This window comes from Eleginops maclovinus, chromosome 15, assembly GCF_036324505.1.
Source record: "Eleginops maclovinus isolate JMC-PN-2008 ecotype Puerto Natales chromosome 15, JC_Emac_rtc_rv5, whole genome shotgun sequence".
Classification (NCBI taxonomy): Eukaryota; Metazoa; Chordata; class Actinopteri; order Perciformes; family Eleginopidae; genus Eleginops; species Eleginops maclovinus.
Window position 1 is genome coordinate 9,165,570 of NC_086363.1, and position 13,132 is coordinate 9,178,701.

Consider the following 13,132-nt stretch of genomic DNA (forward strand, 5'->3'; position numbering starts at 1 on the left):
AGATAAATCCCAATTAATAATAATTTGTACTGGCATTAAGAGTCCTTCCTCTGGGGATAACCACCATTTAAATAGGAACGGTTTCTGCACAGCAGGATTAGTATCTATTAAGAGGAGGAATATTAAATGGAATTGAGTCTGAAGAGATTAGTGTTTTAAAATCACATATATTTGAAAAGTCTTATTAGGTCAGATAAAAGAAGCCGTACACCCAACAAGCTGTGCAAAGGATAGAACCTAACCACCAAGCATCTTAATAGAATATACAGAATGATTAGCATTTAGGCTAACATGAACTTTGACCCGTGTTGGCCTTTGACCTCAGAGATGTCCAGTCATGCATTATCGTCTGCTCGATATCTTCAGACATATTAACATACTTAAATTGTAAGTTTAATGATTTGTGTGTAAAAATAAGTCTCCGGTAGTCGTACCTGTTTATCTATTGTTTAATCACCTCATTTCCACAAGTGCGTCTAAGCAGCATCTTTCCTAAATGAACACAATGTGTGGTTTGACATTTACAACACTGAAACAAATGTGTTTCCTGCTGGTCTTCCAGTGACACTCACACAAGTGTAACAGTATACTGATTAGTGCTTTTGTAAAAAGTCGAAGCATATTTGGTGGATTTTTCATGTTAATCCAGCTGATTCTGCAAAGATCATTTAAGGTTGGATGTTGTTAAGAGTTCATCTTCAGGAATGCGTTGCAGCATCGTACACACTGCTCATAGACCTTTTCAAAGTCTTGGTCACTCCCCTAAAAGATAAAACGGGAAAAAAGGAGATATTAAAATGTGTCCAGCCAAGTTCTGAGCTGAATCATGATGTACATCTGTTTGATTTTTTTAGAAGCAGGGAAACACATATCCAAGAATGAAACGCATAACAGAAATAAAACACATGATAAAGTGTTAAGTTTCTTACTCAACATTAAATTATGTTTAGCTCGCATTCCAAATAGTTTTTGAGGTGAGGAAAACAGATCCCAGAGCTTTCAACAGTATCCGTAACGTGAGCTTTGAAGTTTGCTAAATAGCATTTCCTCTGGGAGAAATATACCGCGAAAACCAGCAAGAGTACTGAATTCATTTTTTCGAAGGGAAATATTGGCTAGCTTTTTTCTGAACATTTTGAAATATTTTGTTGGAAAACCATTTTATAACAACAGCAAACTTCATATGTTGTGCTTACTGTGATAGGTTAGCCTATTAGCAACACAGGATACCCTTTGAGGCTCACATTATGTCATTCGTTTTGTTAGTATTTGGACGTCAAAGCATTGAAATGATGACCTGATGACGGCACTAAATAAAACGTCAGAAAACTGAAATCATTACAATTCATTCTCTGGGGAACATGAAAGCCTGAACCAGATTCCAGACAAACCCATCCAACAGTTGTCAACATATTTCAGTGTGGACTAAAAATGTTCTATTTTAAAAAATCCTGTGGTGCTATTTATGCAGAAAAAGAGTGGAAACGTTTTGGATTCTGTACACTAAACTGGAGGTGATTATGTGACAGGCATAACAAGTAATCAAGGTCTGTTAAGAAAGAAGGTACTGAGGGGCTTTTGAATTCTCTAATGGTAATAAGGAGTGAAACACAGGATACTAAGGATACAAGTAACTCTTTAAGTTTGTCATTATAATCACATTTAATGGATAAGTAAACCTCTGTCTTCATTTACCCTGACACCCTAACAGTGAATGTCTGGCTCCTCTTTACTGTCATGCCATGTGGTTGCTCTCCAGGGGAGTACAACCCAACACTGTCATGTATCTAAACCACACTGAGTGCTAAGGATTCATCCCTTCTTGGGTACATAGCTGCAAGAACACACATATGGTAATAGCCACACAAAGCACAGTTGTGTTCAAAGCCCAAATCTGCCACAAACAAATGAAGTCGCATCAACTGTGGTACACCGCAACCTCCTCGCCCAGCCACATCACTGTTAGTTTGATGACTATTTTAGTTCCAACAAAATGTAAAACAGCACTACATTTGAGCATAACATCATAACAACTAGGCCAACATCTTAAGAGGCATATGTCTAAACAAGCCCTCATAGGAAATCACTACCATAGGTTGACTTTAATTATCATTTTCAAGGGAGGCTAAAGTTTGAGCATCCAAATTGACATGTTGTGTGTTTTTGAGTTACGTGTTGTGACAGCCCACCCTCACTTAACAATTCTTACCCATTCTTGTTTTTTGCTCTCATAACGCTCAAGATAAAAGCCGCCAAGGCCTCATGTCCAAATCACTGGCAGCATTTACAGCTGCATAGAAACCACATTAGGAACAAAAGAGAGGAGCGAACCAAAGAGCGCGACAACAACCAAGCTGAAACAGAAAACCCTTCCTATAGTGACGTCCAAGCAACTCCAATAAGATTGATTTATGGTAGTGTGTAACACGCTAGAAGGATTTCATAGTTTTTATTATAGTTATAGTCTATCAGTTTATTTAAAGGCAAGTGAAGAAAGACAGAGTGCTGCCATAGTTTCTGTCCGCTGTGTTTTGTTTTGGTGCCGTTTCATGAAACGTGCCTGGACATAATCCCATTTCTCCCAGCGGAGATTCAATTGTCTCCAGAGCTTCCACATGCACCTGAAGGAAGTCAAGTCCTGTCCAAAGTCTGTGGTCAAGAACAGGTGCACAGCTTTCACAGAAAGGAAACATTACATTTTTCCATGTCGTTTCCAAACACAGCTAACATTAACCATGCACTATCAAGCTGTATTATGTTTAGTTTTAAAGTCTGTAAAAGCATTTATTTTGGATAAATGGATAAACTATGAGGTTTGGGAACCAACATGAACAAAACCTTCCAGCCGGATTCGAAACAATATTGTCTAATTGACATGTACAAAATAATTCTGGACTGCACTCGCTTACCTTTCTCATGATGACTCAACTATTCCTCACTTTTTTACATGAAAGACAAGTGCATCAATATGAATGAGAAACTGTCTGAATATGTGCACCTTATTTTAGATATATCGGGTCCGTCACGAGCAACTATATGTAATTCTGACTTACGAAAGTATCCGACATTGCGGTAGGTAAGACCCAGTTTTGATCGAGTATACCCCGCTTCCATTTTCTAAACATTGATGTGGCAACCTTTTTTTCACTTTTTGTCTCAAAGAGCTTGAACTGATCGCTTCATTAGTTTGCTGCTATAATAATGCTCAGAATGTCATATACAGAACCTTAAAGATGACTTGTCTTAATTATACCAGAGAATTTACTTGAATACTTACATAATATGGGTCTTGGATGATGAGCTGCTTCTCTGGGTCATATGAACCGAGAAGCTCAATCTTTGCAGAGCCGTTTTTCACATTTTTCGCTTTCCTGTTCAGCTCACTGTGAAGACATGAGAAATGCTTGAAACTCCACGAGAAAACACTTACATGTCTGAATATGTAACCTCTGGACCAGAGCAAGGCTTATTTTGTTTGTCTGCTATTTAGATGTAAGGTGGAACACCGATGTTATCCTATACTGCAGAGCTGTCCTGTTTCTTACTTCCAATAATGGATAGTAAAATAACAACCTCACATTTATGACAGCCATGTTATTAACTTTCTCCAAAAGCTCTATGAAATTATATATCAGATTCAGGCATGCTTTTAGAGAAATACAACAGAATACCCCAATCTCTTCAAGCCAATCCTAAACTAAAGTAAAACAGTCAAAACAAAATAAGGGAAACAACAAATCAGCATGTTCAAGGTGAGACGGGTGTTACCAAAAGTAAACTCAACACGGACAGAGCGCCTTTTGTCTACGATAGGGTCTCATTTTCTCCGTCTGGTCAGCTTAACATTTGTGGGGAAAAAAACATAATGTGGGAGAGAAAGGGGAAAAGCTTGCCCAAAGAGCAAAGACGAGGCATCCAAAGAACTCGGTAAGCTGCTTACAGATCAGATCTGCCATAGGCATGTGATCTCAAAATGATCCCTAAACGTTCAAAGTATCAAAAAAATATCCCTCACCCTGACCTTTGGAAAGAGCTTAAGAAAGGATATTGCTCATTAAAGAGAAAGTATTCACCTAGATGTTCGTTATAGCTCCATTTTGACATGCATGAGAAAGAGTAGCTCAGATCACTATCCGGAAAATGTTTAGGACAAGCGGGTTTGACACCTCTCAAGGCAAATGTTCTTTTTTTACATCCATTAGTTAAACACTTAACACCAGTGCTTACAGTGACTACTACTACCTAAAGCGAGCCAGATTCAAAGACATTTTAAACCCTGCTGCTGTCGGGGCATATAAATGTACCTCAAATTGCTCTCATCCATGCAGAGAATGTAGTCAAAGCTCAAGAAATCATCCTTAGTCACCTGGAAGTGAAGACAAACACAGAGAACATATTACTCCTGAGCCTGTGTGGGAACAGAGTATGGGCCCTCAGAGTGGGTTCAATGTTATAATCAATCTTTTTCCAACACAACAATAAAGACTGGCTTTAGTTAAACGTATTCTTTACATTTCACATGACATCACACCCTGTCAATATTTCACACACACACACACACACACACACACACACACACACACACGACAGGAAATGCTCATGCCGGTATTCCAGCATTTCAGTTTTTAATTTGACCTAATTGATAACAGGCTCACACTCCATTGTTCACTCCATTAGCCATGCATCAGAGTTGTATAAAAGGATTCCTGCAGAGTTTATGACCTCTAGCACTGCAGGATTAAAACAGGTTTTATCCATCAGTGTTTTTTGAGGAAAGAAATGTATTCCACACATTTATTAGACATCAATGAAACACACAATAACTTTAGGGAGGTAACACTCCTTAGGGCACCTTTAAGTTACTGCACTCCAAATGACATTCATGGCTTTCACTTGGCTAGAAGCGGGGGTTGTTCTCAAGAGTAAAGCAGTCATAGGAAGTCGTTTCAAGCGGTCACCAAGGTTAGTTCTCACTCGAATTGTTTGAAATGATTACCAAACTGTCATTTTGAGTGGATGGATTTTGAAGTGAGTAATGAAACCATATCAGCCCCTCCAACACCTCAGCCAGTTAACACACGTCACTGTGACCTGCTGCTCATGCAACCAGATTATTGTTGACTGACCTCTTTGTTAAAATAACTTGTTGAGCGGACCTGTAAACAGATGCCCAAACATTCTTCTGTTGTATTTTTAACAAAAAAAAGCTGCTTTGGAATTTTTGTATTAATCTGCACATGCTGTTCCCACGGTTACAACAGTTTTTGCCACATGAACCAGTGCTGAATTCTAAAGGAAAACCATTTTAACATGATTCTGGACTGGCAGATAACCGTGTCAAGGAAGCATCTAAGCTGCCATTGTGTAAGCATGTAGAGGGGTGTTTATTAACATGTTCATGGTTCCTGGGGATGATTTTATGGAAGAAGCAGAAATTAGAAGAAGAAGTATCCAAGATTTGCCGGGTCAATTTCAAGGAAGGCCAATTATTGAGGCGAGGTCAGCGTGAGACTAATGAAAGACAAGAGGAACGGGAGAAAAACGCATGCAAGGTCCGGTTGTTTATAGACTGCCACATTTGGTCACAGAGACACCTGTGATCATTAATGTAAAAGCTGATTTGTAAACAGCGGTTTATTAGGACTGTTTTAATCCGTATTTACTATCCCACTGTGTCTGATTACAGCCATTGATGTCCGGTTATTACTTTGTTTTCCATTTGAACACCCACCAGCATTGGGTGGTAATCCGTGATGGGGATAATTACAGCAGCTGTTGATCTCTCCGCTCATGTATACCTTGCACTCTCACTGTGCTAATCCCTAGTACTGTGCATGCTCACTATAGACCAAGGCAAAATGTCTGCTGCGATAAAAAGCTTATTTCGTTCAGTAAGTAAAAGAAAGGTTCTTAATTATATTTGGCAATACTTTCCTGACTGTAGAAAATTCAGACGCATTTAGTAACTGGTTTATAGCTCACTATGAAGTAGGTGAAAGCAGGTATAAGCATTCATTTATGTATTGGTCAACATCTACAACTATTCCTGTGTGTTCACAAGTGAAGGCTGGTATATAATCAGATAGAAAATGAGCGTTGCAAACAGTTGAAATAATAAAACAAACAAGTCTCAATAGAATTTATAATTGTTGAAAAATCAAACTACATATTCAATTAAACATGTTTTATATCTGCAAATAGTATGTGTGCTATAAACCCTTTATCACATTTGTTTAGTATAGGTGTAGCCAGATATTAAAACAGACTTTCATTTGAGACCAGATGAAAAAAATGGACATATGCATACATACTGACCAATTAAATGAATACAGGGCAACCTTTTGCCATCTCCAGATTGTAATAGTTTAAAATAAAAACTGTAAAATAACTATCAAATCTGACACTGCACTAAATGCTCCATTCGTTATGGGTTACTTTTGGATCATGCTGGCTTGAACATCTCTCTTGATGCAGTGTTTACAGCAATTCTCGCTCAGATTTTAACAGCGGTAGAAGTTCAGGAAAGTTCACAGAATAAACAAAATTGGATGCATACAAAGGACATTTTTGACCGAGGTAGCAGGAGCCAATAATAGAAATTAAAAGGGTGATATGAAAAGAGGAAAGAGCAAAAGCTTGTCAAAGCTCATTGTGTGGATTTGACTGGTCTTAAGCCAGGGGATGAGCCTCCCCTTCCTCGCTTTGAGGAGATTAAACCAGGGTCTGACTGGTTTGCAGAGAGACAGACCAATGAGACGGAAACATAAAACGGTTTTAAGGGCGCTGAGGATAAGCCAGCACACCATAAGGCCTGAAGGCCCTACATGGGCAAACACATTGGTGTAGTTTCAGACCCGTTTCAGGATTTCGACACATGCGATAATATTTGAAGTGCCATAATTTTACACAGCAACATAGAGACAGGCCTGGCTACTAGGTTCACATTCACACATAATCAAAAACACATAACATATATTTCCATATATTGTCTCAAAAATCCTATCTTAAAGTATACACATTTTAACAGCCCAGTTAGCATATTCATTGGAGGGACGTTAAAGGCAGGGCTAAGTATACTGTGGAAATCAAATATGCAGTGATACTTTATTTCAATACTAGCGGGATTTTTTTAAAATTCATTTAACCATAAGCTTTGGTATTTTCCTTCCTGACTTCCCTGTAAGAATATCTCTGTTTAAGTAGCACTAAATAAAGCTGAAATGCGTAGGGCTGTTGCTCTGTCACTGGATTAGCTGCGGTTTATTTTTTAAGACAAAGTTTAAAAGAATGATGTCTGGAACATGTCATGTGATCTTTTAAACCCCACGTTTGAAACACCTACCGTGTCCTGTACATTTCACTGAGCTATCCCTAGAGGTCACTGTATCTGAGGTTTAAGTTCAAACTGCTACATTTACGACCAATTAAATAGGCAAATTAATGGCAATTAGATAACAATATATGCATATTTTTTAAGTCAATTTAAAAAATGAAACCTTGGGTTGAACTGGCTCACACAAACATATGCAACGTTTTTTTTACGAAAACAAATTGTGTTGTGTGTCAGGGTTTGAACTATTTATTTAAAAATAAGAGGCTAATAGGATGCAGTTCTTTTTTAATGAAACAGTATTAAATACAGTTGTGTTATTTGGCTTTTCTATAAATCTTCAAGTTCAGATACAACTGCGCAATAATGTGAAGCTTCGTATGCAGGTTAAACCCCTTAAGTAAAACTTGCATTAAATTGGAAAAGCTACAGTAAGCTAGTTGTAAGTTAATTGGCAGAGCAACAGCGCCTGGATGCCTAGTAGGCCTTATCTTACTAACAGTTCGTTCTTACAAATATACATGAATGAGGAGAGAGGAGCCACGGTATATCTGGTTGTACCTGGCGGGCACTGTGGCTTGTCTCAATGCCGTGCTTCCTTAGGCAGGCCAGACCGCGGGCATCCGGATTGCTGCCTGTATTCCAGTCAGATGTGGCAGCACTGTCTATGACCCACTGCAACAACAGAAAACAGAAAAGGGGGCGCTAACTACGCTAAGAGAGATAGAAGTGGATGGTCGTACCTGCCTGGCCACATGCTTCATGGGCACCCCATGTTTCTTCATGCAGGCTTGACCGCGGTGGTCTGGAGGGTTTCCTATTTCATAGGTGGAGGTGGCGGCACTGTCTATCCTCCACTAGGCAGAGCACGGGGAACAGTAACACAGCAGAAATGTTTCATACACTCACATTTAGACTTGTTGTGGTTGATACAGAATTAAAAGGCAATTTACTTTTGAGGATTAGACCCTCATAAGCTGAAATCAGAACAGATGATCTGAAACTCATGCTGCCCTTTCATGATCTTTACAGGACGCAGCTAGATTACTGTAATGTATTCTTGATTCTGATAAAGATTAACTATTTTACTACAGATATTTTATCATAGTCTAGACATTTTAAACCAATGTACTGTAAGTGGCATTTCACCTACAGCGTCAAATTACACATCAGTACATTATGTATGAATATTGCATGGTATAACAACTAGGTGACGTATGAAATATTGTGTTGTAGGCCGTTATCATGAATTAAACATGACATTACCTTATCGACAACACCAGCATCTGTTGCCATCTTCCTGAACACTGCTTCAGCAATGGGGGATCTGCAAATATTCCCTGTTTAAAGCCAAATAAACAAAGCAACACATTTTAATTCCATGTTTTCAAATATAAAATATGGTTTAAGAACTGTTTTACACTAAAAATGAAACACTTAAGGTAATAACTAAGAGTAGCAGACACACATTTGATAACAATATGTGTATGTAAAGCTGCAAAGCTAAACAATACAGTACATTTGATAACAAAGTAGCATGATACAATTAGACAGCGTTAACCAGATTATATTTTCTAAGGCCAGATGTAGGTCCACCAATACATTAGGAACTGTGTCTCAAAAATCACTACAGCCAAGAAAATACATTTCTATTTCTACAGCATTTGGAATTTTGTTTTCATATACATGTTAGCCTGTCATCACAATACAAGCTGATATCCTGCTATAATATTGTCTAATTCATACTGCCCATCCATCACACACATTTAACTGGAGTTTTGAACATGTAGCCTTCAGCAAGCTGAGATCAATAACAAAACCACGTTTTTTGTTTAAAAAGAAACCATCATATAACATCACCAAACAAGACAGCAACTTTTAAACTAGTTTTGGGTATCTGTAACTTTATACTGTTGACAGGATAAACAACAAACACAAACAAAGAATTGTGTGTTTAGAAAGAGTCATAACAGAGCAGCTTTCACTTCCAGCTGACAGAGTCACTTCCAGGATGCTGTCATCAAATCTTCTCGCAAATTTAAAAAACTAACAAAACACACGAAGAGGTTTTCCATCACACTTGGGTGAACAAAAAAGTGTCCAAATGCACAGAATTAAATGGGTAAGGGGAAAAGTTTAAAGTCTACAATAACAATTTAGCTAATGTTAGCTGAACCATTTTAGCTAGCGCTCTTCATTAAATCTCACACCAAAATAAGCTATTAACATACATCAAAATGATATAATGGTCCAATGCAATGCTTGTTCGTTACTGTCACACCTGGGAAGATTAAATTGGCTTATTTTGAGTGAAATCCCGTCTCTTACCCAAGCAGACGAACAGCGCTGACTTCGTACCGGTGGTCGCCATGTTGATTTAACAGGTCCTGAAACACCGCCGGTGACGGCCAACTAGTGCCTGAACAAAAACGTAAATCGTTTAAAACCTTTTAAAAGTAGATTTAGTTTATGTATAGAAATGTTGAAAATATTTGATCCACTGTACATTTTCTCAACGTACAGGTGCAGCTTTCCTGACACTGACTTTATTGTAATAAGTGCTCTTTTGTTATAACATTTTGTCAAGCTTCTATTTTTTCTTTTCAGTCATGTTTCTGAAATATAATATAGATAGAGGGTCTTTGAGCATGTCTCTTCAGTGTTTGTGATGTTATGTTAAATGTTAGTTTTCCTTGTAGCATGTCTTAATCAATATCAATATCAATGTCATATTTTACTATTAACCTTTTAAGACGGTTGACATTTTTTGATGTGAAACAAATGAATCTGGCTGTCTCTAGCCAGTAAAACTCACACTTATTGTATTGCTAGATCAATCCCAGCTTTAAAGTGCTAATAACAATATTTGAGTTAGGGAGAGATAAAAAAAAAACGATCACCCTATAAAGTAAGCTCTCAAATCACCCCTTGTTATAAATTACAAACACAATCTGGCTACAGTCATTACAAAGATGTAGTGATGAAATCCACACTTTACTATTTTGAGTAAAGCTCCAATGAGTCAATTTAATCAGCTAAATGTCAAAGTATCTGAAAAAAATATGTGTGGAATGCTTGAGTGAAATGCAATTCAACTGGGCTTTTAATATCACAGTTTCAGATGTGGATCTGAGCTTGGAAAAATGTGTGTTTTATGTTGTTAGGATTTATTTTCAATCTAGGCCAGTCCACATGGGCACTGAACATGAAGACTTCATTATTGATGTTTTGACACCCTTGATGTAAAAGGGTTTATCGTTTCGTAGGTGATTAAATGCAGTGGCTTTGTGAATGGAATCACAATTTAGGCAGTTACCTCCTCTGTAATTATTGTGCAGCATAGTTTGTAAATCAGTCAGGCTGGGTCATTATTGGAGGATTGGGTGGTCTCTTGTAATAAAGGTTGTGTTGGGTCATTTTACTTATTTATTGTCAAGGTGATGGGTGAATCATGGATTCAAATTATTTGCCTGGTAAAGTCATTGTGATACCCTTTTAAAGCCTCTATATACATGTGCAAATCTTTCATGTTTATAATGCCTTAGTTTAAAATGTTTCTGTTGGTCAGCAGATTGGTAATTCCTTGAAGCTATAGATGATGCGATGGTGGCTGAATTAGGACATAGGAAGACTCATCTTGAATGGAAAGATTTTCCACTTAATAGAGAGTTTCTGTCAGTACTTTTAAGGTATAGCTTAGAACGAAATCTGATAGAGTCCCTGAAGACAGGCTGACTAAAAGTTGTGCTCATTATTGTCAATGACAAGTTTATGATGGTGACTGTAAGCGTTGGTAAAGTTATGGAACTTTTTCAGTTGGGTTTCAGAGACTTTATCTGGAAAGCATCTGCAGCCTCCTAAAATGTTCGGACTAGATTGAAAGAGTTTTGAAGTTGCATTATCACAGCTTCTTCCACTCTTCTGTTTCTGTGAGGTAATGTGGCGCCAAGGGATCTACAAATAGTTGCTGAACAATGCGATGAAATGAGGCCAAGTCAAGACTCTAAACTGGAGTATGTAGACCTTTTAGAGGTTATAGAACCTTTATCCCCCCTAAAATTAGAGATAGAGCAATACATACATACTGTAGAGTAGTATAGAGGATGTCTGCCTTCTTCTAAATAAAAAAAGGAAATCCTAGGTGATTAAGGACTTAAGTAAAAATCAGGAGATAGAAATGAACTCCATTCAAAAGGATAGGTCAGAGGTCATTATTGTCATCATGGACTTTGCAACATGTAATTTATCAACAACTAAGCAATGCCACCTTCGGTATAACACTAAGACATTCTCCCACACTGTATTTCAAACAGTGGATAAGAAAACAATTAGATTTGCTCTTAGAGATGTGGGGAAAAAAAGACAAAACCAGAACATGCTTCTTTGAAAGAACAATTCCTTGTCACACCAGGTTTGTACACCTTCTCCAAGATCCACAAAGGCTACACAGATGTACACGCAGGCAGTCTTGGTGCAATCAGATCATAAAAGGAGAACATTTGAACCTTTGTTGTTGACTTCCTTCAACCACATGTCACTTCTCTTTCACCCTATGTAAAATATTTGATGTGGTTCATTAAGACGATTAATTTGGTTCAAATACCTGATGAACAGTGCTTTATAGTGACAATGTGCATTGAATATGTTAACAAAAATGTAACTTTTGACAAATTCTTACAGGCTGTAACAGTTTTCTTAAACTACTGGCATCCCCTGTACTCACTGCACTGTGGACTTTACTGTTACATCCAATGTTTTTCAGTTTGGTTCTTAGTTTTATTTGCTGTGGTTTCTTCAAACTCTTTATAATCATCAATTAACAAAGCAAGCCATACCCTACCCTCCATTCCCAATTGGAAGAGGTCCATTCATTCTCTGTAAGAAATAATTTTGAACTTGACTTTGTAACAACTGATTGAACACAGATAGAGGACTCAATAGCACGACTCAGGGACAGAGGGTTTAGTTTTTGTTTAAAAGCCTTTACTTAGCAAAGATTTGGTACATGGTAGATCAATCAGGAAGGCAATCAAAAGAGACAAGGATAAGCCGGGAACCGTTCAGAAAACGAAGCTGGGTCAGATACACGTGGAAAATAAACTCTTTCGAAAACAGGGCTGGAGCGCTTGAAAGTACAAAGATGAACTGGCACTGAGGGGAATGTGAACACAGAATAAATACAAAGGGGGAGGGATGATAATGGGGCACAGGTGAGACTAATTAGGGATGGTGACGCAGGTGGCATTCAACCAAGGGCAGGAAGTGTTGACACGGAAATAAAACACAAATAACAGAATGGTAACTAAACATTATAGTGCTGGCTAGGACCTTACAGACTGAATGAGTTCTAAAACTTCATCAACACTAATATCTCTTGGAAATTCACTATTAGACACTGTGATTACACGAAACAAACGTTTGAGACATCCTTATCTACAGGTACTCAAACAGACATTGTTCTAACCCAAACTGGAAAAGCTAATCTAATATATGTTAATGAAACATTATTTGGTTTGCAGACTTTATTGTTTCTAACTAAAAAAGAACCATAGAATATTGTGTGATGTTGATGGTCGCAGGTTAAACGGGCCCACAGGGTCAGTTGATAGACTTTGTGTTCTGCTCTCAGCATCAGATAGAATCGGAGGATGAAACCCTCTTTAGTAGTCACATACATGCACACAGCAGAGCACACACAGTGAAATTGGTCCTCTGCATTTAACCCATCCTAGTACTAGGAGCAGTGGGCAGCTGTTATGCAGTGCCCGGGGATGGCGCCTATGATGGCACTGTGCCATTGCA

The 13,132-nt window shown here is 38.0% G+C and overlaps 1 protein-coding gene across 2 annotated transcripts; it reads right to left on the reverse strand.

The window, feature by feature from the left end:
* Positions 1-434: 434 nt before the first annotated feature.
* Positions 435-9,761, reverse strand: acp1 (acid phosphatase 1). Of its 2 annotated transcripts, none has more exons than XM_063902545.1 (6): positions 9,659-9,761; positions 8,597-8,670; positions 7,892-8,005; positions 4,305-4,366; positions 3,278-3,383; positions 435-762 (listed from the first exon to the last, which is right to left on the reverse strand). In XM_063902545.1, the coding sequence occupies exons 1-6, from the start codon at positions 9,699-9,701 to the stop codon at positions 685-687; spliced, it is 477 nt and encodes a 158-aa protein (XP_063758615.1). In that variant the 5' UTR covers positions 9,702-9,761; the 3' UTR covers positions 435-684. The 2 variants fall into 2 exon arrangements, with proteins under 2 accessions (XP_063758615.1, XP_063758614.1); XM_063902544.1 differs by lacking the exon at positions 7,892-8,005 and adding an exon at positions 8,074-8,187.
* Positions 9,762-13,132: the final 3,371 nt, after the last annotated feature.

Excerpts from the sequence above, each read along its gene's own strand:
- acp1 (XM_063902545.1), bottom strand. The coding sequence starts at position 9,701 with ATGGCGACCACCGGTACGAAGTCAGCGCTGTTCGTCTGCTTGG. Across the intron at positions 4,367-7,891 it reads CAAGCCACAGTGCCCGCCAG|GTGACTAAGGATGATTTCTT; the intron begins GTACAACCAGAT and ends CTTCACTTCCAG. Across the intron at positions 763-3,277 it reads TCATCCAAGACCCATATTAT|GGGAGTGACCAAGACTTTGA; the intron begins GTAAGTATTCAA and ends TTTATCTTTTAG.